This window comes from Agelaius phoeniceus, chromosome 6, assembly GCF_051311805.1.
Source record: "Agelaius phoeniceus isolate bAgePho1 chromosome 6, bAgePho1.hap1, whole genome shotgun sequence".
In the NCBI taxonomy this organism is placed as follows: Eukaryota; Metazoa; Chordata; class Aves; order Passeriformes; family Icteridae; genus Agelaius; species Agelaius phoeniceus.
The window spans coordinates 37,839,447-37,862,508 of NC_135270.1; the positions used below are offsets into that span (position 1 = coordinate 37,839,447).

General features: G+C 42.5%; 2 protein-coding genes across 6 annotated transcripts in view; one reads left to right on the plus strand and one right to left on the minus strand.

The window, feature by feature from the left end:
- LOC143694392 (uncharacterized) overlaps positions 1 to 17,185 on the minus strand; it is a 95,525-nt gene extending 78,340 nt beyond the window's left edge. The window contains exons 1-2 of the mRNA XM_077180560.1: positions 17,095 to 17,185; positions 15,716 to 16,649 (exon numbers count right to left, since the gene is read on the minus strand). Of these exons, the coding sequence (XP_077036675.1) occupies positions 15,844 to 16,649; positions 17,095 to 17,185 (897 nt within the window). The 3' untranslated portion in view covers positions 15,716 to 15,843. The remainder of the gene's footprint in view (positions 1 to 15,715; positions 16,650 to 17,094) is intronic.
- Positions 17,007 to 23,062, plus strand: part of NPAS3 (neuronal PAS domain protein 3) — a 595,107-nt gene continuing 589,051 nt past the window's right edge. For 2 of the 5 annotated variants that reach the window (XM_077180440.1, XM_054635312.2), the window contains exon 1: positions 21,001 to 21,639. In XM_077180440.1, coding sequence (XP_077036555.1) covers positions 21,590 to 21,639 — 50 coding nt within the window. In that variant the 5' untranslated portion in view covers positions 21,001 to 21,589. Of the gene's footprint in view, positions 17,645 to 21,000; positions 21,640 to 23,062 lie in introns of those variants that run through there. The other 3 variants (XM_077180439.1, XM_077180438.1, XM_054635311.2) reach the window with 3 other exon arrangements.

Genomic DNA, 23,062 nt, shown 5'->3' on the forward strand with positions numbered 1-23,062 from the left:
CAACTAATTCAATAGCAGTTTGGTTGCTGGTCTCTTGTCCTCAGAAGACACTATACTCCTGCTTGTTTAGAGGCATCTATGCATGATGGATGTAAAAAATTGCACTGAGAGGTCCTTAACTCCCACTTCCATGCCTTTAGGCAAGAACAGTGAACTAATGTGGGTTTCAAAGTAATGCCACTTTTGTCCTGGGTGGGTAAGTTTAATTTGTCAGCGCTGAGCACTATTTGCTATGGTTTGGTTTCAGTCAACACTGCTGGTGCTCACTGGTGAAATTTTGAGCATTTAGTAAGGATTGATTTAAGTTGTGGGAAAATACTTAAATTATTCCATTTATGGGGAAAAATGTGATGACAAGTTATGAATTTACAAAGTTACAGAGAGTTTTATAAGCTGAACACAGTCCATCTCAAGCTTTATGAACAGGATGGCAACCTTCCTTGTAGGAGGCAAAATCAAACTGTAAACCCAGCTGATTCCCTGTCGCAGACATCTTTCATGAAAAATCCTTTCATGAAAAATCTGCTGCTGTAGAATGCAACAGGTAGACCCGTGATTGGTCTCCTGTGGGTGTTTAAATTTCTTGACCACTCATGGCAGAGCTGGCTCTTGCTCTGTCTGAGACACAGATCCTTGTTATTCATTCTTTTCTATTCTTAGCTTAGCTAGCTTCTCAAGAAACCTTTTCCTTTCTATTGCTTTTTAGTATAGTCTAATGTAACATATATCATAAAATAATAAATCAAACCTTCTGATCATAGAGTCAACATTCTCGTCTCTTCTTCATCCTGAAAACCCTTGTGATCTCAGTCACAATTCCCCAAGCCCTGCCTGGGTGTTAAAAGGGCCGTGCAATCCTGCGCTTCACCTGAAATTTGCCTCTGCATCTTCACGGTGCGGCTTCACCTGTGTGGGAGAAGGTGGCCAGCCCTCCCTGCTTCCAAAAAGCACTTGCTGAGCCAGTATTCTAAGATACCAGTTATTGTAAATGAAAGACTTTGGCCCTGAATCATAACTTTGGAATTTTACAGAATTCTTAAATATGGGTTTCCTAGAATTTTATCCAAGAAGCAGTATTACTGTAGCTATTTTCAGTCTTGTTTCTTCTTGAAGTTCTTTAGATTGAGGTAAAAGGGGTTAGGTAAAAGCCACATACTGTTATGTTTGCTCAGGATTTATTCTGTAGGTCTGTAAAAGAAATACAGTTTGGAAGAGAAAAGGATTTGGAGGCACTAAGAAATCAGTCTGTGTATATTTCTTTAGAAGTTAGCTGTAATTGCAGTACCTTTGTAAACAGCTTCCTTAATAAACTGGTTATTACTCCAAATGTTCAATGATTGTTCATAACTCACTGCTGATAGGTAACTTCACTCTGCACAGAAAAAAATCCCACTCTGGTCCTTAAAAGAATAGTTCATGCAAGATGTAGGTGGGAAATCAGTTGTGTCAGAACCTAAGCCAGCTTTCCCTGAGGCCAAATGGAGCCCCAGTAAACATCCAACAAGCACCAGCATTCATTCATAAAAGCCAACAGGTAGGGACAGGATGTGGCCTGGGAGAGTAACGACACACTTCTGTAAACTGCTTCACACTAATTGTATTTATGAAATCTTGTCATCAGGTGATGGTTCCAGTGGACTTCAAAACCCAAGATATTCAGCAGCAGAATATGAATAATCCTATGCTGCTTCTTTTGGGAATAGTGATGTTTTGATTTTTAACATTTCTATTAAGGAAAAAAAAAATAAGATTTTCAACAAATATAGTTTTTTAGAAATTCTCAATCACTCAACAGGACATGAGGAAACATCTGTCCCCTCATCGACCCACCTTATGCCTAATATTAAGCTTTTAACAAATCTTCCAGCATTTAAGTCATAGGTTACTGTGGAAGTCCTTTAGAGCCATTATAAAGTTGTTATCAAGGACCCAATCCTTTCTGGTACAATAAAATTTTGGTGACTTCAATCTAAAACAGTATAACTTCAAGCAAGTCTCATGAAGATGGGCTTTAAAATGCAGTTGAAAACAAATTGTAATTACTTCTTATAAATACGTACTATTTTTCAGGTATTGTTATTTGTACATCTTCTCTCTCATCCATTTCTAAGCAAAGGTCATATATTAGTCATTTTATTATCAGATTCTTCTGGAAAAAAAAAATTAGAGGCTCAGGAAATTTTCTCCCAAGCTAAAAAAAGTCAACTTCTAGGGTTTCAAATTCTGGCAAGCTAACTTCTCCAAGGTCTCGTAAAAATTCTGGGCTGTTATCTCCATATGCCTGATAGTTTTTTGGGGATTTTTTTTGTGATGGTAATTAAAACCGTCTGTCCTTTCTCTGTGACTTCAGGAGAATGGCAATGAATCACAAGAGCTCTAAAACAGAGGGAAGGATAGAGGCTGAGGTTGGCAGCTCAGAATCACTTAATCTGCTGTATTTCATCCACAGAAATAGAGATGCCAAGCACTGCCTCCTAATTCAAGCAACTTCAGAACAAGTCACCATGGCAGAAGGTTGTCTCACAGTTGTCATAGGGAGACAGAGGTAGTCCTGGGTTTGGATTAAAGCATAAAGAGATGCAAAATAAACTAATTTACTTGATATGGAACATCATTATCTCTTAACACTAGCTCTAACTCTTCTTGTATCATCTGTTAGAATTTTCCAGGAATCTTTTCAACAATCTCTCAGTAATACGTGTTTTTTGAAATAAGAGTGTGTGAAAAAGGAAATAAATTCATGAAGCACAAAAATGACACTGAAACCAGTACTACAGTCTTATCAAGTCAAGAAATACTTAAACTCCAAAATACAATTTAGAAAATTAATTCACTATGATGTTTTCATATTCTATAGTGTTTGACACTACTCTTTCTTTCTTACACCTTGCTATTCACTCTACAATTTTAATTTTCCTGTGTTTTTTGAGAAATTTTCTGTTTTAAGATTTTTTGTCATTTAGAAGAAGGTTGCTCACTAGGTGGGTGACTTCCTTCTCTCCTAGAGGCATTGTCTCCTTCCCTTTTGAAATGAGAATGAATTTCAGCAACAAATTGATCTGATCTCAGAACTGGAGATTAGAAGATACAATCTTAATGAAAGTCTTAATAAGCTAATCACATTCCTGAGGATCTTGTACATTGGTAACCTGTTGCTCAGGGAAGTAAAGCAATGTTTGGCATGGTCCTTCGAAGTCCAGATCCTCCCCATGAGTCAATTTCTTATCCAAAACTAAACAAAGATTCACGTGCTCTGCTCCCATCATTCTCAGGCTATATATAGTCAGCAGCTTTGGCTCCCAAATTCAGGGGAAAAGGCTGAATGTCATGTGAGAATGACAGCATATGGCTGAAGCATCAATATGCTGGCTGCCTACTGAGACTTGATGACCTTGGCCCTCACTGTGGTTCAGAAAATCAAGTATCACTGAAGATCTAAAACTTAGGTAGCATCACTTTTTTATTTTATAAAAGAGTTGGGTACATAAAACTATTTAAGAACATGGATCTAAGCACTCCATGAGGTAAAGCTTTTAAGTAGAATAAGGTCTGCTGATCAGAGACTGGTTTCCTATCAAACAGCGTGCAGTGCTGTCCTAATAAAACAAAACATACAACTACCATGAAACAAATACTCTAAAAGGAACAGATGCATTCCTGGTATAATTCTTTTGAAATCAGCAAAAGAGATGAAATTAGAATCAACCTTCTTAGGCAAAAATCTTTTATTTTTATTAAACAATATTTGTACAGCATATAGTAATTTCAAAAGTCTCTTTTATCAAATTTATTTTGATTTCATGAAAACATGTACAGCTATTAATATAAGCAGGCGTATCAGTCCAATTTCCTACTAAATGTTCTTTTTTGTTAGTTTTCTTTATTTTCTTTTTTAGTTTCCTGCTTTATCATTCAGAAGGTTTGCACTATATTCCTGTACATATTTGGTTTGGTGCCCAGAAATGTATTATTTTAACAGGGCTATTCATTAAAAGTTATTACTTTACAGGGGTTCTACCATGCATACATAATTATATATATGCCCTTCCACGATGAACACTGTGATAAAGTTACCATAAAAGATTTTTCTTTTTAGGGTTTATAGTCTCTGCCATTTCATGTCACATTGATTTGACTAATCCTGGCATCTAACTTTCTAACTTCAATTATGTTTTCAAAAGGTACTAAACTGTCAAAACATATTTTTCATTATTTTTTTCAGTAACATTAATCCTTCAGAAAGTATTGGGACTGTGACTTGTCCCCCCTTTATGTTCTCCAAGGAAGAAGTGAGGACAGCTGCTAACACACAGAACTTGCCTTGGCCAGAACCAGTAAGCCAGTTTTCAGTGACCTGCCCAAGACTGACTGTGATGCTTTCCCAAAATAATTTTTGATTACCACATATTTCAGTAACTCCATGAAGAGAGTTTTTTAAGAATATCTCCAGATATAGAATATGGGTTAGGGTGGGGTTTTTTTCTATTTTAAGACAGAAAAAGTTTTAAATGAGCAGTTTTATGATTAAAACAATCTAAGGGAATGTTTAAGATAAAAAGGTAAAAAGCATGATATTTCCTTGCAACTACCTGTTTCTATGAATCTGCATCACAAGGCCGAGCAAGAAGAGAAAAAAGTTCTTCACAACCTTTGTGGAAAGCTGGCACTAAAAGGGAGCTGGCATCAGTGTGAGCAGTGTAGCAGAGTATTGTACCAGTGTAGTTGGTCAGGAGCCAACACTTCCAAGTGGACCTGAAAAGCATGCTCTATGCTGGTGTGACTTTCAAGTTACAGAAATGTCTTCAGTACTGAGATCTCTGATTTGCTTCCAGTAGCTAAGGCAGAATGAACAAAATCACCTATCAGAATTGAAAGAGACAGAATATTTTGCATTTTTCCTGCTTCATTCTCACCACTGCCCATCTGGAGTTTGGGAGGATAGATTGGAGACTTAGTCTACAATCTGATTGAGACTTTTTAAGTCCTATATTGCACAATACTTTGTTGAACTTTTGTTACCCTATACACATCAAAGATGGCTTATGTCCTTTGTCCCAGTGTCAATGAGACATTAAGCAATACTTTCACTGCAGGGGTTCCACAATTACAGAAATATTCTGAGCTGCAAGACATTAATGAATAGAAAGACTTAAGCATCCAGTGAAACTTGGAATTGCTGTACTTGTACTAAAAGAGTTTGTATTATAACAGTAAATTGATAGGAAATAGATCTAGAGCATAAGGAATATTTTAGATTTGTGGAGGAAAAAAACCCTAAAACCTAAAACTGCACATCAATTATACAACATGTAATCACTTTGAACTCTATACTTACCTTCACGTATCTGATTCATGCTTTTGTATATTTTTCCATTGACACAGTTTTCTACTGTAATGTGATTATACACTGGTGTTTGTGGAAAGACAGAATCCATGGAATGGTAAAGCAAAGGATGACTCTCATTTTGGATTCATACAAAACATAACAGGATCTAGTTGCACATCTGCTGGTTTTACATAAGCTCCTCTGAACATTTTGGAAGTTAATTGTGATCATGTTTAAAAAATTTTGAAGATTGCTTTTGCTGATAAATAGCTAATTTTATTCTCCATTAATCAAATGTTGCAAACCCTCTAAATCTTCACAAAAGTAGAAGGTAGTTTTGCTCTCTTTTCTTTAGTTTTCAAAGAGAGGGGCAGTGAATGCGTATTTTTACAATTGCCACTCTCTGGATGAGACGTCAGAGTCCTTTAGCCTGATTCTCATGACTATCTAGCAAAAGCAAGAGCTTGAGGCACTGTGCAAAGAGTATAGGATATGGGATATCTTGCCTAACATTTTTCTCTTGAAAGCATGCTGTAGCAGTATGTGATGTGTGCTGTTAAGTGGTATTGTGCAATTATACTAAAAGCCTAGCTGCACTAGTTACCTCACCATCCTCTGCAACACTACCCTGCTGGGTTTTTTAATACATTGTGTGAAAGTGATACACCAGTCTTGTACTTAATAAACTGGTTTGTTTGCCACAAGATGAGGCTACATGGAATGTAATTGCACTGGGTGGGGTTAACTTTCTGCAGCCTGTTACCTTTGACTTCAGCGACTTCACATAAAAAAATTAATCTCCACAACTCCTATGAGACTCACTTCTGATAATATTGGCCCATTGATTCCAATGAAACACTATTAAAAATTACTCTTGATTCACTTATAGTCATTTTTAACAGCATCAGGCCATTCGTCCCATCATCATACTTTCAAGACTGAATGTTCAAACACCTTATGCAGACAAAAGCAAACATCAATATACTTCAGTGAAAACTTGTTTCTTGTGATGGTAGTTGACTTACTGATAAGCAGTACTGAATATTACCTCATAGGAAAGAAAGAAGCATCTTCCAGAGTTTTTTCTAGTACTCTCCTATAAAAATTTTTGGGGGGGTTGTAGGGAAAAATGAAAAAACCCAGAATGACATATTAAAACCAAATGGATTAGCATTCCTCCTTAAATTTCATGAAAGCCATATGAAAGGTGCAATGTCATATAAGTATGTATTTCGAGAATGCTGTTTTGGTTTTTTTTGTTGATGATGCTTAGTTTTGTGTGGAATTCTTTGTTTGTTTTGTTTAGCATGTAGCATTTTTGTTTGGGTTTTTTTTGTTTTTTTGGGTTTTTTTTGTTTTGTTTTGGTTTTTTTTGGATGGATGGTTGGTTGGGTTTTTTTTTTGTTCCATTTAATTTTTAGGAAAAGGCAGGATTTCTTTAATTTCTTCCTTGAAATTAAACTGAAAATGGAGATAATTGAGAGATGAGGAGTATGCTTGCTTTTGCTTCCTTGCTGGAAACAGACTGCATCTCCATTACTCAAATTCATGACTGGCTTATTGAGAATCTAACCATTATGCTGTACTAGAATGCTCTTCTTATTCTTGTTTTTTCAGAAGGAAAGTATCACCCGACCTTTTTTTCCCATCCATCCATATCTTAGGTTTGTTTTCTGCTCAAGACATACACGTCTTCTCATATTCATGTATTAAAATTTGCTTTGTTTGAGCTCTTGGGAGTTTGTTATTAATTTGGATTTTTTGTTCTAACCTCTGATTTAACTTGAAATCTATCCCTCTAAATGCAAGACAATTTTGCCATTTTCCTTCAGAAGCCAGACAATTTATAGATGAGCTCAGACCAAATAAATCAGGCAAGATATATTTATAGGTATAATATACCATATATATTAATATATATTTTTAATCAGCATCATACTGTCACTCTGCAGAAATAATTAGCTGTTAGGAAGGCACCCACTGCTGCTATCCAAAGCAGACAGTGTTGCTGGTATCCAGGCTGGGACACCAGAGCAGCCAGCCATCAGTCAGCCACTGCATAAGGTTTGTGTCCATCAGTGATGGAGTGAGTCCTCCTTGTTTCCCTACATTAATTCACTTGAATGACTGTGTAACTACAGTCATCTTTAGATTGAGCAATTTCTCCACAAGAGAACATCTACAGTCACTCTGAACAAGGAAACAGAGATTCAAATGCACATTAACTTCAGTACTTGGTGCTGGGAAAAGGCATTGACCCATCTTTGCCTCCCCTGCTCTCTTCTCACAGCATGAAGCCTCAGGAAATCCCCAGTTTGACTCTCCAAACAAGGACTGTACCTCAGATATTGGTCTCCATTCTGGATTGACTAGACTTCTGAATGCTTGTGCATGAAAACCAGTGGCCTAACATCCCAAGATAACAGGAGAGTCAAATTCTAGTGCCTATATATTACAGTGAGGATTCAACCCTGGAATCCTTTTGAAAGGTTAGTGTTAATTTATCTCCTTGCAGCATCATAACTGGACCTAATAATAAATCACTAGGTGTCTGCTTGCAAAATGATGCTATTTTTTAAATTATGGAATAATGTGTGTATGATATAATCAACAATATCAAAATAAAGTTCCTACTTGAAGAAATATTGTTTGGTACTTTAAAGGTATATTCAAGTTAGCATGTACATAGCATGTACAGAGTATGCTTTATTTTTATTCTCTCTTTTCCCCCAAATGCTGGTTTTCATTGAAAGCCATATTAAGGGATATTCTTTCAGGTTCTAAAGATCTTTCAAACTAACAGTGAAGACAGCAGATATTTTAAAGTCGATACATTAAATAAATTAACTCCAGACATGTGTGATCCACAAACCAAACAGCACCATATGAATGCATGTACAGAGTCTCCTACTGATATCAGGACTTACAAGTAAAAGGAAGATAGAATGATTGGCAATGTCAAGCATCATCTGTTATAACAATGGTTTGAAGAGTTTAGAGTCCCTCAAAAGTAAAATTATTTTGCATTATTCCCAGTCACAGACTCTTCTTCACTGAAAAGCAAAGGTAAAAGAGCAGTGTTAGTGGAAGTAGCAAGGATTCATAAGAATATTCTGAAAGTTAAGAATACTGTTGCTATTTAAATGGAAGCATTCTTCTTCTCATCTTTGGATATGCAAACTTTGAAGTATTATTAATGCATACCATCAAAAGTGTAAGGTGTACAATGAGTTCAAGAAACATCTTAACCTTTTTTTTCTTCTTCTTCAGGTGTTTGATATATCAGCTTTAGTAATTTTATTAATTCAAGACTTTTTTGCACATAATATATTCTTTATTATGCACATTTTCACCCTCTGTATTTAATTATAAACTGAAAACAGTTGACTGAAACTGATTAGAATCAAAAGTTCTGCCTAGGAACGAGTAACAGATTAGAATATATTCTAGATAAAACTAGCCACTGTGCTTAGTTGGCATACAGACAAATTGTTACTGAATTGACAGCACAGAAAATAGCATGGATTGTTAGTAACATTATTCAATACAAATTGTAACTTCTAATGAATTAGTGATTGCATTTGAATCTTAGAATTACTGCTATATTATCAAAATTTTCAAATTTTACTTCTACCTGTATGATAGCTTTTATCTCTGTATGGTTTAATTACTTTAGGAAAAAATATTGATTTAGGTCAGTTAAGGGAAGAAATAGTGATCATAACATCTTGCAATTATAAATAAACTCTGACATCGTGCAGATGTTCCTGTTGTTGTTATAATATCTATTGGTATGGACTCTCCAATATTTCTTCTTGTTCTGTACAAAAAAGGCCAAACCTGTATTAAATTAAATACTCTTGAAAATCTGTAGGAGGTTTTTTCCTGAAATGAGGAACACATTTAAAAAAAAAAAAAATGGTGGTTTGCTGGAGGAGTTCCTGTTGCTTTTCCTTCTGTCATATGTATGGAGAAGAAATAGGCCATACCATCAACAAGTAATAATTTTTACTAACCTGTCCTATTGAGGTACTAGTAAAATGAATTTTTCCCCCATTGGGTCAAAAATAAAAAAGGTACAATAAAGCCTCTTTAATGAATTTTGAACTAAGAGAAACTTTAATTTTTTTCCAATTGACAACTATATATACCCAAATTATAGATATTTTATGGCCAAATATATGTTGCCTCAGTTGTGTAATGAAGAGAATAGTGGCTTACTTCTGTAATACCTAAAACGTGTATTGACAATGAGAAAATTACATTATCTCTTTCCTTCAGAGTGTCCAGAAGTTCTCCATCCAGTATGTTGCAAATACCTAATCTTGTTTGAGTCTCAAAAGTCACAATGATGTTTTCTATGTTGTCCACTCATTAATATAAAAATGAGATAATATGATACACTGGGAGTGAGCAGTCAAGAATGTTAGGTAGCCTTCCTGAGTAATTTTAAACAAATGGACTATTCAACTTTATTTAGATACAAACTACAGTCTAGACCACTTTCTGATAATGAAAATACACTTTGAGGTGGTGAGAACACTTACAGCCAAAGAAGAAAAAAAGAAGCTAACTCAACATATACCAAGTTTGGTACAATTTATGGCCAGTTGGCAGGCTACCCTAGCTTTGAAAAAGATAATTAAAATAAAGGTCCAGCAGTGGACTAAGATGTCTTCTAACCAATTATTTTCCAGTTTTGTCAAAATTAGGTCCCTAAGAAAAGAATTTTGAAGTGTGAAATACAAGGACCCTTCTCAGGTGCTGCACGTAACATTGGTTGATATTTACAACAGTTATTATAGTATGGATAGCAACAATAGAAATGCAAGTAATGTGGATGGAAGTCTATCTTTGAAGGGAATAAAGCTTCCTCTTTAAGGTTTATGATAGACCATATAAAAATACTAGGAAGGTTTTGTTGGTTTTTACCCAAGAGAAATTTGAAATTGAAAGAGTAAAATTAGATATATGCCTAAATTTTGATGACCACCTGTGAGTATGCTTGATGCTTGAATTAAAGTAAAAAGGAATGAAAAATTTAGGACAATCATCTTCATAGGATGAACTGAAACTGCAGAATAATAAATAGTTCTACATAAGAACGGGACTCCGTTAGAGATTCCTATGCCTGCACAGCGATGCATTTTCAAACAGGCTAGCCTGCATTCAAGTTTCTGACACATATATACATCCTTCTAAGTTTTAATTATTTTTAGAGAAACACTAAGACCAAAGATCAAAGTATTTATTTCTGATTCTTATGTATGCTTGAAGTTTCAGAAACTGTTAGCAGAGCCACAGATGCATGTGGCTGCCCACCTGGGACTGCTACACAGGAACACAATGCACTGCCTTGGATAAGTGGAAAAATAAGGCTCTAATGAAACAGAAAAAGCCCCACCGCACCAGCTATGGAGAAGCATGTCTTTGAGGAACTAGCACAGCTTTAAACTGCACTGGATGCAATTTGGACAGTAGGAGATAAGACACAGGCATGGGAATATTTTGCTCAATGTTCATTGCTGCGTGACTCAGCAGAGCACTAACAGCCACCAAAAAGAGGAGAGGTTATGTTGGACTGTGCTGGGCTTGTCTGAAAGAACTCTGAGTGAAAGCTCAATGCTTTTCCTGCTGTATGTATCATCAACTTGCATTTGTTAATCAGAAAATAATTAGGAGAAAGAGAGCATGATTGGTTCCATTCCTTCTGAATAAGAAGAGACTGACCACTTAGTAAGGGAAGGAGTAAGAATCCTCCTCTAAGTGCAGTCAAAAACCTTGAGCTGTCTTTTGATCCTGACTTTCCAGGACACACTAATGGGTGCTTCTGCAAATTATTTTGTTTAGGAGTGCTGGCAGAGGCTACAAATAAATGTACACACATAGATAAAAGAAAAAAAGTGTGTTGACTAGCTCTGTGTTTTTTTAAGTTTCACTTATTTTATGCACCAAAAATCTGAATGTGGTGAGAACACAGGATAATATGATGGCATTTCTTAGAAGCCCCGGAGATAAAAAACACCTGCTTGATTTCTTTTTCCAGTAAGGCTTCTTATAAGGCTGTGTGGCATGAATGGGGATTTTGAGGACGTGAAAACAGCAAAATTTAGTTGTGGTCTCCATAGTCCTAATTTGATGTCAGTGAAGTAGCAGATTACTTTGGAGGCATAAGACTGATCTTGAAGAGATGGGAAATGAAAACATAGGTGCTAAAACTGCCTGGAGACACATCACAGATCTGCAGAAGCAGGTAGAGTCTGAAAAAATGAGCTGGCTGCTTCTCAATCTGCTTGAGATGCTAGAAAATTTGTGGGTGATCAACACTGCAGAAAACCTCTGGTGCTAAGGGATAACTCACTCACTAAAATTTAGGGCCAGAGCTAAGTATGCAACACATGAGAAATTGACTTTAAGACTGATGCTCCAGCCTTGGAAGGTGATCTGTCCTTTGTCATTACAAGGTGGGCCAGAGGTGCTCCTTTGCTTTCCCACAGAGAGTAAAATAAAAAAAAAAAACAACCTGATGGTAGGGAAGACATGATCCTCCTTCCTGAGGCAGCTTTGGTGGTCTGTGCACAGCCCAGGCTCACACCTTGGGTGTGTGAGCAATGTGCCAGCCTTTCCCCACTGCGGCCGGCCGCGCTCACAGGGCTCTCAGCTGCCAGCGCCAATGAACGAGATCCCAGGATTGGCCTCAGAGCTTCCCTGCATCCTCCCACCGGCAGCGCGGGCTACTAATCGCTGAGAATTGGGAGAGCCCTGTAGGGCATCCTTCTAATAGTTTTTCTAGTTCTTCCACTGATGTCCTTATACATCTTTTATGATTTCAATAGTGATGCTGTGTTCCCCAGGCACTTTCCTTCTGTCTTACTCTCTGCCCGCTTTTTTTTTTTTTTTTTTTTTTTTGTAAATACGGGGAGGGGGTGTGGGGAGAAGGGGCTACCTTAAACTTGCCCTTCAGTCCTAGCAAAACCTTTCAGAAAAGACATTTCCCTTATCCATTCTTCCAACCATGAGTACATGTCAAGGAATGGTGAAGATGGAAAATATTTGAGTACTTTCATATAAGTTGTAAGGGTCTTTTTCCTGACTTCATGTTCTATTTAGAGCTTTTTCTTCAAAACAGATGAACAGACACTTCTTTTGGATTTAAAATTAAATTTGGAATATTTTCTTTAAACTGCACTCGTTGCTTTTACAAAGGAATGAAAACAAAAGGCAGCACGTGACATCATTTGAAAGAGAAAATTATGTTATCTTATATAGTTCTAGAAATAAACTGTATTTTTTTAACTGTGGCTCTTCCCTAATGTGCACTGCTGATAAATAGTAAAAAGAAATTTTTTCCTAACTATATATTTCTCTCATATTATACATATATAAATTCTTCTGGGAATAACTTGAGCAATATAACTTGAGATAGGAGGTAGCTGATATATGTGAGGTATTAATACGAAAAATATTTTCACTGCTTGTATGTTATAAAGCTCTTGGAATATTACAGACAACAAAAGTATAGGTCAGTTAAAGAATCTCCTTATCCCTGTTCTGCCCATATTTTTTTTTCCTACAGGTCCATTTTCTCTTGTTTTCTTCTCATCTGTTATTTTCATTTTCCTTCTTATCTTTCATTCTCTATTATACAGGGCACCTTTTGAGGAGCTTCTTCTGCTTCCCACTGACAACGCATACTGGCAGCAGCAACCGAAGCCTCAGTCAGTGAACACTTGTAGAGATGGTGAGTTGTAAAATAATAAATCGAATATTTAATACTTAGACAGAAGATGTGGACTTTATCTACACTTAATGGGTGGGGAGGCTGATTACTCATTCATAGCTACACCACTTGTGAATGATGAGGTCACCCCTATCTCAGGAAGATAAATGCCATATCCTGTTATGACATATTCCTTTTATATAAAATTAGTTCAATTTTCTCACTAGTGAGGAATCAGTATAACTAAAAAAAAATCACTTCAAGATAAAGGCATTTTTCTACTGTAATTCATTATATATCCTATTTTCATTTTATTTCTGTTCTGTTTTGTTCTATCTTATCCTGTTCTATGTATACTATTTTACTCTCCACCTAAATGATATCTGACTAAAGTGAAGCAAAAATTAGATGATACAATGAAGCTTTGTAGCATTCTCTCTCATACCTGTCACAGGCTCCTTCCAACAGCAGATAATGAAAATTCAAAGTCAAACCATTTAACTTTAAGTAAATGGAAATGAATTTCCAGAGAAGAGATATTTTTTCACCTGTGAAAGGAACAGTAGTATACCGACAATGCGAATAAAGATATAATATATAATTGTGATAGAGAGGTATATGAAAAGCATAAATATTAAATGTTATTGCATTACATATTGTCATGTGGTTTTAATTTTTATTTTTGCTATGTTTTTGCCTGAGAGGAAGGTCTACTGCACATAGAAACAGCAGTACTCTATTAAAATATTTCTTTGCTTAATCAATACTAAAGCAACTTGCAGCATATCTTGCAATAGTATATGGTATTGAGACAAAAACTATGTCACTTGGACACCAGAAGCTGTCAATAATTTGACCAAAATGAGAAATAAAGTAAATTAAAAATATTGGGGTTTATTCTCATCTCATTTATTCTAGCATGCTGCAGCAAATTAAGTTAAATCCATCATGGTATGTTGTCGCACTGGTGAAATATGTGGCAAATTGGGTCCACACTATTTAATATGGCACAGAGCATATGCTTGATGATGGATATTTTCATTGGTGTATAAAGTAAGTCTCAGAAATTCCTACTGGATTTTACCATTGTGATTAATTTGGGGGGAACAAAAGATACAAACAATCAAAATGGAGTTTTCTTCAAATATGAGAAAATGTTTTTTATTTGGTGTCTTTTAAGAGCTACAGCAAAGAAAACGATTCTTTATTCTAGACATTCACAAACCCACCTTTGAATCCTGCTTGTCTTCTAACATATAGAACTATTTGTCAGTACTTCCAGGGACTTAGTGGGTCTACTTGTGCAAGCAAAGTTATCAAGACTGAACTTTTAGTTACATTAACACTTAAGATATTAATCAATACTCATAAAAGATCTTATTAAATATCGAGAGATCCTGGCTCTGCCTACATGGATGAAAAGCAGTGACTTTCAAGACTAAGCAGAAGCAAGCTTGGCTAAAGGCAGGCTCTCCACCCTGGCTGTCTCTTTGAAATGTGAAAATCTGCTCAGAGTTGCCAATGTAGAGCAAAGAGTGACAATCAATGGATGGGCACTTCGGCATGATTACATCCACTCTACTGCCTGGCCATACATTGACAGACAAAACTACTGTAATGGAGTGATCATTTGGAAAATGGCTACTGCCCACATTTAAATTCCTTTCAGTGTTATTCCATAGCCAATTAGAGTGGTAGCCCAGCCTATATTCATGCCAGTCTTGTACTATAATGTAAGAAAAAGGAAAGGAGCAGCTCAGAAGTCTTTAATTATTCCTCCAGCCATTTATTGACCTGCTCTCTAAAGGCCATATAGGGGCCTTCATCTGCATGCAAAATTCCTATTGACATCACTGGGAGGGCCACAGGCAGATGGAGAGTACTTTGTAAACCTTACATTTTAAATATGTCATAGGAGAAAGGCACAGAATTTGCAGTCCTTTAAAAAAGTGAGCAGCTTTATCTAATATTGGTCTTTAAACATGGAGTTTGAATAACAGTTTTCCTAGCAATAACAACCCCCCTCTTCTCTGCAAGCTATCTAACCTACACGTTTCTGTAAAGTCTTCATATTTAACACTCAAACAATTGATGTCCCTATAGTATAAACAGGATAGATAATGAATATAAGTGGGATAGAAAATTAATCCTACTTGCGAGGAAAGAGAGTCATAATTCACTTAGGCTTCTCAGCTCTTACGTTATGAGGTCTTCAGCTAACTCATGGGATCCATTCCACATCCCACAGATGCTCATTATGAATTCTTTTTATGTGCAACATGTGGGGACTAACCAGTTTCATATCTCCTGGTATTAGCTGCAATCCAAAGCATTTTGTATTAAAACAGAATGCAAACACAGATGCTATTTAATACAAAGGATTTGAATGCAGTCTCTGTTTTAACATAAAGTTGGTGTGTCTTAATTTGCTTTGAAACAGCAATGGGAAGAAAAGTCAAGATGAGGGGATATTTTTAGATTAGGAGCCAGGCTTTGACTCTAAAAGGCACACAGTTGCATGGAAAAAGGGGAGACTGGCCCAGGTGACTGCTTTGATTCACAGAAGGTTGCAATGCCTTTGGAGCGAGGGGACAGTCTGGGATCTCTGCTCATTTTTAGGACGCTGCCATAGCCTTTCCAACACTACACACATTCTGGAGTACTACTACCTGCGTTCTGTCCCATGCAGCTCCTCTTGGTATGAGCCTCGGTTTCCTCAGAAACGAGTTAGCAGCACGGCTGCTGTTTGGGTAAGGTGCAGTAACGCAGCGTGTTACTTTCTGCTCTAGCTGTCCACTCACTGGGCTGGCGCAGAGTCCAGCTCTCCACAAGCTCCACGCTTTTTAGCTCCAGCAATCATCAGCTTGGGGCTCCAGGTCCGTGGTTTCAGAGGCGCCCCCAGAAGTGAGGCGATCTGGTGGGACCCTCCCGCAGGAGGGAGTTTTTCTGCCGTTCCCCTGTTGCCTCTGACTGGGCACAGCTGCTGGGCTCTCTGCGGGACGGGATCCTCGCCCCTCGTCTCCCGCTGCAGCTGCGGGAGGAGGGAGCAGCCCGCGCTGCACTCGCCGAGCACCATGGCGAGGAGGGCTCGGCTCTCCGCGTCCCCTCCACCGAGGCTGCCCACCCCAAGGCCGAAGCGAGGCGAGGCAGCCACCTGGGCAAAACCGAGGAGGGTCCGCCGCCGACCCGCGCTAACGCCCAACTTTCCGCGCTTCCTTGCCGCGCCCGCCCCGCGCAGCACCGCGGCCGGGCACGCTCGGCGGCGGCGGCCCCGACCGGGCAGGGGCGCGGTCCCGGCGGGCTGCTGGAGCCGCGCAGCGCCGCGTCCAGGGATAAGCACTTGGCGGAGGTGGATGAGGGCAAGCCCGCCCGAGCGAGGCGGGGGCTGCGCGCAGCGCCGGGTGGCACAAAGGGAGTTGCGGCCCCGGGCCCCTCCGCCGCCGCTGCCGGTGCGGTGCGTGCCGCGCCCCGGGGCGAGCTCTGCCGGGGGGCTCTGCGCAGCGCTCGGCCCTATAATTGATATGTTGAAGCAGCAATAGGGATCAGTGCGTGCATAGACAGCACACACCTTACAAGTTTGACTCGCAATAACATTGCTGCACACTAGGAGGGGAGGAGAGTCAGCTCCCTAGAATAAGGAACAAACTCTGCCTTTGCACAAAAGCGGCGCATTTCCTCGCTTGTGAAAACCGTCCCTTCATAGAGAGAAAGAAAAGAGACGGAGGGGGGCTGCGGGGTGCCTCTAGGAGAGCAAAAGCAAGTTACCAAGAGCGAGAACTTGTGCTGCAACAATCCTCCACTCTTCCTCTTCTCCTCAGGACTCTGGGAGCAGGGATATTCCTCCCCTTCCCTCCCGCCTTCTAACCCCCCCCCCGGCCCCCCCGCACAGTTGGCGCTAGCCCAGACTGTGGTCAGCCGCCTTTATTATTACTTCATTGAGACAGAGAAATCCTCTAAGACTTGCATTTTGGGTGGAGGGTGGGGGGTGGAGGAACGAGAAGGAGGAGGGAAAAAAGGCAACATTTGCTGCTCATCATTTTCACTGCACCGCTAAAGTAATTGCGCCCCCCTCTCTCCTCCCCGTCCCTCCTCAGCTTGGATTTTTCGCCTATATCTACAGCTCCAGTAGTATTCGACATACCTTTTTTTTTTCTTTTTTTTTTTTTGGTAGCTCTGATATTCCACTTCTCTTCCCAAATTTTCACGCGTTGCATGTTTGCAATTCGGTAAATTTCTCCCCCCCCTCCCTTTACCCCTAGCCCCCCCAAACTCCTCAATCTCAGCCCAGCCGCTCACATCAAAGCGCCCGTCCTCACTCACAGTGGCCGCCACTCACTAATGGGATTGCAGTGTGCCTGGCTCTGCTGCTGCAGCCGCCGGAGGGAGAGTCGCTGCTGCTGCACCTCTTCGCCGACACTCGCCGGGTGCTGAGCCGCGGGGATGATCAGGATCTTCCCGGATTTCAGCGTGCAGGTGACGGCGGCGGCGGCCGGCGGGGCGGCCGGGGGGGTGCCGGCGGCGCCGGGCATGGGGCGAGCCGGCGCCGCGGCCAACGGCAACCCGCAAAACGTCCAGGGCATCACCTCCTACCAACAACGGTGAGCACCGAGTGGGAGAGGGGTGTGCGGCTCTTCCTGAGGCTCCCTCACTTGCTTTTTCTTTGTGCTTTTGTGTTTCTTTGTTTTCCTTTTTTTTTTTTTTTTTTTTTATCTCTCCTTTCTGTTTGTTGCGGGGTGGGGGGAGAGCTTGGTTGAAGGGGAGGGTGTATTTTTCTTTTTTTTTTTTACTTTTAAAAAATACAGCATCTTTTAAAATGCACTGAGAAGTAAACACAATCTCCTAGTTTTGTCCTGGATGAGCTGTAAAGCAACAATAGGAAAAAAAAAAAAAAAAGAAAGAAAAAAAAAAGTGAGACCCCGGCATCTTAGCTTGGCTGCTGCAAAGTTTGGGATCCCGTCCGCTCATCCTTTCTAAAGAGGAATTTCTCAATGTCAATGCCTTGTGCAAATCCCAGTGTGTGGCAGCCAGGGGGATAATTGATCATGGTATGCTGATTGATAATTTTCTTTCAACCAAGAATGAGTACAATTTTCACTTGGGGTTGCACACTTGCAATTCCACATTGTAGTTTTAACAGTTTTAGCATGTCACCTGTTACTACAGGGAAATAGAGCCGAAACTCTAAGTATACTCAGCACTGTTATTTTTTTTCATCTTAAATGCATTCTAATGCAAATGCAGGAAATTCACAGAGAGCGCCTTTAGGAAGCAAAGCGTAGAAAGTTGGCAGTAAGTCATAATGAAGTTTAAAGACATTCCCCATTTGCCCTAACAATTCATCGATATATGCTGATACTAACATGAAACTTAATTAATTACCTGACATTTCTTTATGTTTCTAAACCTGAAGTCTGAATCTGTTAGTTAGCTTTAACATAAGCTTATACTCGTAGCCGAATCCTCAAAAAAAAAAAGTAGACTACAACAGATCTACTGAAATCGGAACAAAACGTTTACATTTCTCTAAAAAGGGCACTGCCTCGAGCATCTTGCTTTCCACTATTGCATTAAATTAAATATCGAGAAAAAATGCTGTATAATCTTAAACGTCCTAACTAAACATCCCTATGATGTAAAAGAGAAAAAAATAGGAAGCTTCAGCATAATATTTCAAACTTAATTAGTTTAGGAGCCAGATTTAGATAACTGACCATTGCCTACTCGGTCGTTCAGCAACTTTTGTGTTGCTTCCCATAGTTTTGATGCCTGTGATAGAAAACGTTTGATGGTAACTTTTGTAGGCTTTATCAAATGAGAGTTAATAGGGAGCTGATACTCCTGAAATAAGCTCTGATGATACCTAAGGACGTTCTTAGCTAAGACCTATTTGAAACTAAGGAGGAGTCTTGTTTTGCTCAAGCAAACACCAAATCCTTCATATACAAAAAAAAAAAAAAAAAAAAAAGAAAAATAATTTTAAAAAATCTCGAACGTGAGAGTTATAAAGAACAGATTAAAGTTTCTTTCTTTTTATGGATTCTGTATGATTTTTGTCACTTATGAAATATTTAAATTACAATGGAAACTGACGGACACTTTAACGAGGAAGTACAGACAGCAATCACAATAGTTTAGTCTGTGAAGTGGGGAAGTCAAGGGTCAGAAATGTCAGATTGGCTTTTAGACAAATGAAAGAGACCTCTGGAGACTTTAAGTTAAACAGAATTAGGTAGACAAGGCAGCATACAATTTTTTTAGTACTTCGCGTTTAATAGTTTGGTTCTATCAGTCTGTAATCAGGAAGAAGTTATAAAAGCAATACTTCTCTGACAAACTACTAACACCTCTAATCCAAACAGTGCTTAATAGATATTCAAGTACTTTTACTACCACGAATCCAGACCACTCTGGATGCCTCGCACACTAACCTACGAGAGGAAACATTTATGCACTTCTTCCAAATTTTCACTTTATATTATGGATGAAACAGCATGGTTTACGTCGGACGGTTTTTCTCCGCGCTTTCTCAGAACGCTTAAAATACGGCAGACACGACACCTCCTTACTCTATTGCCACAGCCAAGGAGACACCTGTTAACTTCTTTTTTTTTTTTTTTTTTTTTTACCCCCCATTCCGGAGGCGAGCAAACAGGACTGCCGGCCGGGAGCGGCATCTGCTACTTTGTGTAGCCAGCCGGCCCCCCCGCAGCCCCGGTGCCCACCTTGCCGCCGCGGCGCCTCCCGCCGCCCGGAGCGCAGCGCGGAGCGCGGCCCTGCCCGCCCGGAGCGCAGCGCGGAGCGCGGCCCTGCCCGCCCGGAGCGCAGCGCGGAGCGCGGCCCGGTCCCGCGGCTCTCGAGGCCCGGCAGCCGCGCACGTGGGCGGCGGTGGCCCCGAACCGCGGCCGCACCCCCGGCCGTGCCCCGTGCCCGCCGCCCCGCGCCGAGTGACGCCGGCCCGGTTGCCTCCTGCGGAAAGAAATCCCCCGGCCCCCGGTGCGCGGACGGCGCCCCGCAGCCAAACTTCCAGGTGTTCCGCTAACTTCTTCCCCTTGGCTCTGCCCTGCGGCTCGCACACGCTCTTGGCCCCCAGCCTTCTCCCCTCCCCCCAACAAAACTTTTGGAGTAGTGGCGGAAACGTTTCTCGTGAATAAATGCGGCCGACCTTCGGGGCTTGCCCCTTTCCCCAAGGAAGCCCGTTGGATTTTCTCAGGGAGCAGGATCAGGCCCCGGCATTTGTACTTCCAGGAGAGCAGCAGACAGCCACAAAGTTACCTTGGAGATAAAAAGCTTTTAGCGAACGAGTAATTTCTTCTATAAGGGCCAGCAGGGCTAGCACCAGGTCCTCCCGGTGTCCTGGAAGGAACGATAAAGGTAGCGGTTTCTTTTCCCCGCTCCTTTACTTCATTATTAGTTTCATGATCTCCAATAAAACCGCGTGAAGTGCTACACCCTTTGCCAACAAAGAGGGTTATCACTTTAAGTTCACATTTCCAGCATTACCCCTTTTTGTCTCGCTGGTACCCGATGCCCACTCTCAGGACGTGCGGGCGCGTTCTCGGAGGTGTCTGGGGGATGCGCGGGTTTCCCCCGGCCCGGCCCGTCCGGGCTGGCTCCGGGCACACCCGCGTACGGCCCCGAGGGTCGCAGGGCCCTCGCATCCCCCGGCCCGCTGCTCCCACCCGAGCCCGTCCTCCACCGTGGAAGCCCACGGGTGACACGCTGCCTGTGCCCGGTGTGTTCCCGCCGCGCCTCTGCGCCCGCGGTGTTGAAGAGACAGTCCCTGCCTCCCCCTGCTCCTCTTCGCTGCTGGAGCCCAGACTCCAGAGGAAGAAAGTGTGCGAAACTGCAACTGAGTGGCGTTGTTGCGCCGGCAGCAGAGGCTGTGTCCCCTGCACGCAGAGCGGGAGCGGAGCTGGGAAAGCAGCTGGAAAATGCCCAGAAATACTTTCACAGCGGTCAAGCCCGGAGATCCCTGACACCCCTCCTTCCCTCCCCCGCCCCCGCCCCGCCAGCCCGATGGCCTGGCACCCCGCGTAGCCCGGCCCGCGGGCGCGGGGGTGTGTGTGCGAGTGTGCGAGAGAGTGCGTGTGCGTGCGTGTGTGTGCGAGAGAGAGAGAGAGAGTGTGTGTGTGTGTGTGTGTGCGTGTGCGTGTGCCGCACCTGCCGGGCGATGCCAGCGGCCGGGCTGCCCGCCGGGGCTGCGCCGCGGCTAGCTCTTCCCGCCGCCGCCGCCGGCCGCCGCCGCTGCCTGCGCTGGGCATGTCTCTGGGGCCGGCGGGGCCCCGGCTCCCTCCGCTCCTCGGCTTATGGACGGCGGCAGCGGCAGCAGCAGCGCTAGCAAGCAAGCGAGCAAGCAACCTGCACCAGGACTGCGCGGAGGAGTGGGAGCCCGCGATGCTTTGGCCTCAGTACTTTTCCTTAGCCTGTCTGGCTAACCGGGGCCATTGCTGCCGCCGCTGCTGCTGCTAGACACACAACACACACCAACATCAGGAGGGGGAAAAGTAAGGGAGAGAGGAGAAAAAAAAAAAAATCCCAGGAAGATGGCGCCCACCAAGCCAAGCTTTCAGCAGGATCCTTCCAGGCGAGAACGGTAACACTTTCTCTTTATTGAACCTGCAGCAACAGCAGCAGCAGCAGCAGCAGCAGCCGCCGCAGCAGCGCCGGGCCGGGCCAAGCCGCCGGCGCCGGGGGCCGGGGCTGGCTGCCATGCCGGGGTGGGGGGACCTGCCGCCGGCACCCGCTGCTCGCACAGCCGGGCACCCTGAGTTCCTCCTAGTGCGCACCGCCAGCCGCACGCACACACGCACACACACACGCACACACACAAGCACACACACACACGCACACACACTCAGAACAAGCCGCGCAGCAGCGGCCCCGCTCCGGTGGCCGCACCGCCGCGGTGCCGGAGCCGGTGCTTGGCGGGGCGCGTTGTGGAGCGGGCGCGCGTGTGTGAGTGTGTGTGTGTGTGTGTGTGTGTGTCTGTGTGTGCGTGTGTGTGTGCGCGGGGCCGGGAGGCCCCCCCGGCGGCCCCCGCCGCTCGGCGGCCCTGGGGCGCCGCGCCAGGCCCGGCGTTCCGGGCGGAGGGGCCGGCCCCGCCGGTGCGGTTCAAGCGCGGCTAGGCCGGAGCGGGGGGGGCGCCGCCAGCTGCGCCCGCGGGGCTGCCCGGGCCGGCCCCCGCCCCGCCGCCGTGCCGGGCGCGGGTGCCCGCGGCCCCCGGGTGGGCAGAGCGGAGCCGCGCGCGGGCGGGCGGGCGGGCAGGGAGGCGGTGCGCGGGGTCCGGGGAGGGAGGCGGGGGGGATCGCGCTGCCCCCCCGCTTGGTTCCCGGCCCGCCGCCTGCCCCATGTACTTTTGTTGGGAGAGAGTGCTTGTGATTAATGTGCTCTGCTGGTGACACGAATTGCCCGTAGCGGATTTGTTCTAGTAAAGTGAATCTTTCTAGAAGTGACTGGTAGGAGACAAGAGTACAAGTTCATGTGATGTTACTTTGTGATTCTTACAAAAGTATTCAAAGCTCCATTGCTACACTGCGACGAGATATATGCCCAGAAGAAGAGCAGCCAGAGGGTTTGGGGTGGGCTCTTTCCCTCCCGCCCCCTTTAGCGTTACAAGTGAACTTGAGTGAGAGGGGTGAGGAAGGTTCCTGGCTAGTTGGAAAAATGAAAATTACCATTTAGATAGCCTTTAAAAGTAGCTGGATCATGTGTTAGTCGGTGTATATTTCACAGCACAAATAAGTCTGAAAAATATTTAAACAAAAGTACTTCAGCCTTTATATCATACTTGCATGTTTTAGAATGATCAGCGTTTGTAGTACAGCTTCCAAACCCCACAGATTTTGTCTAAGTAGCTGTACCATTTTTCCTAAGAAAGCAGACTGCGTGGTATAAAAAACCTATATATCTCATATTCACCACTGAAGTGTTAGTGTGCTTGTCTTAGATGCATTAGTGTTAACTGTTGCATTTTGACAAGGCTATGTTGATATGTAGCAAAATTAGGAGATACACGT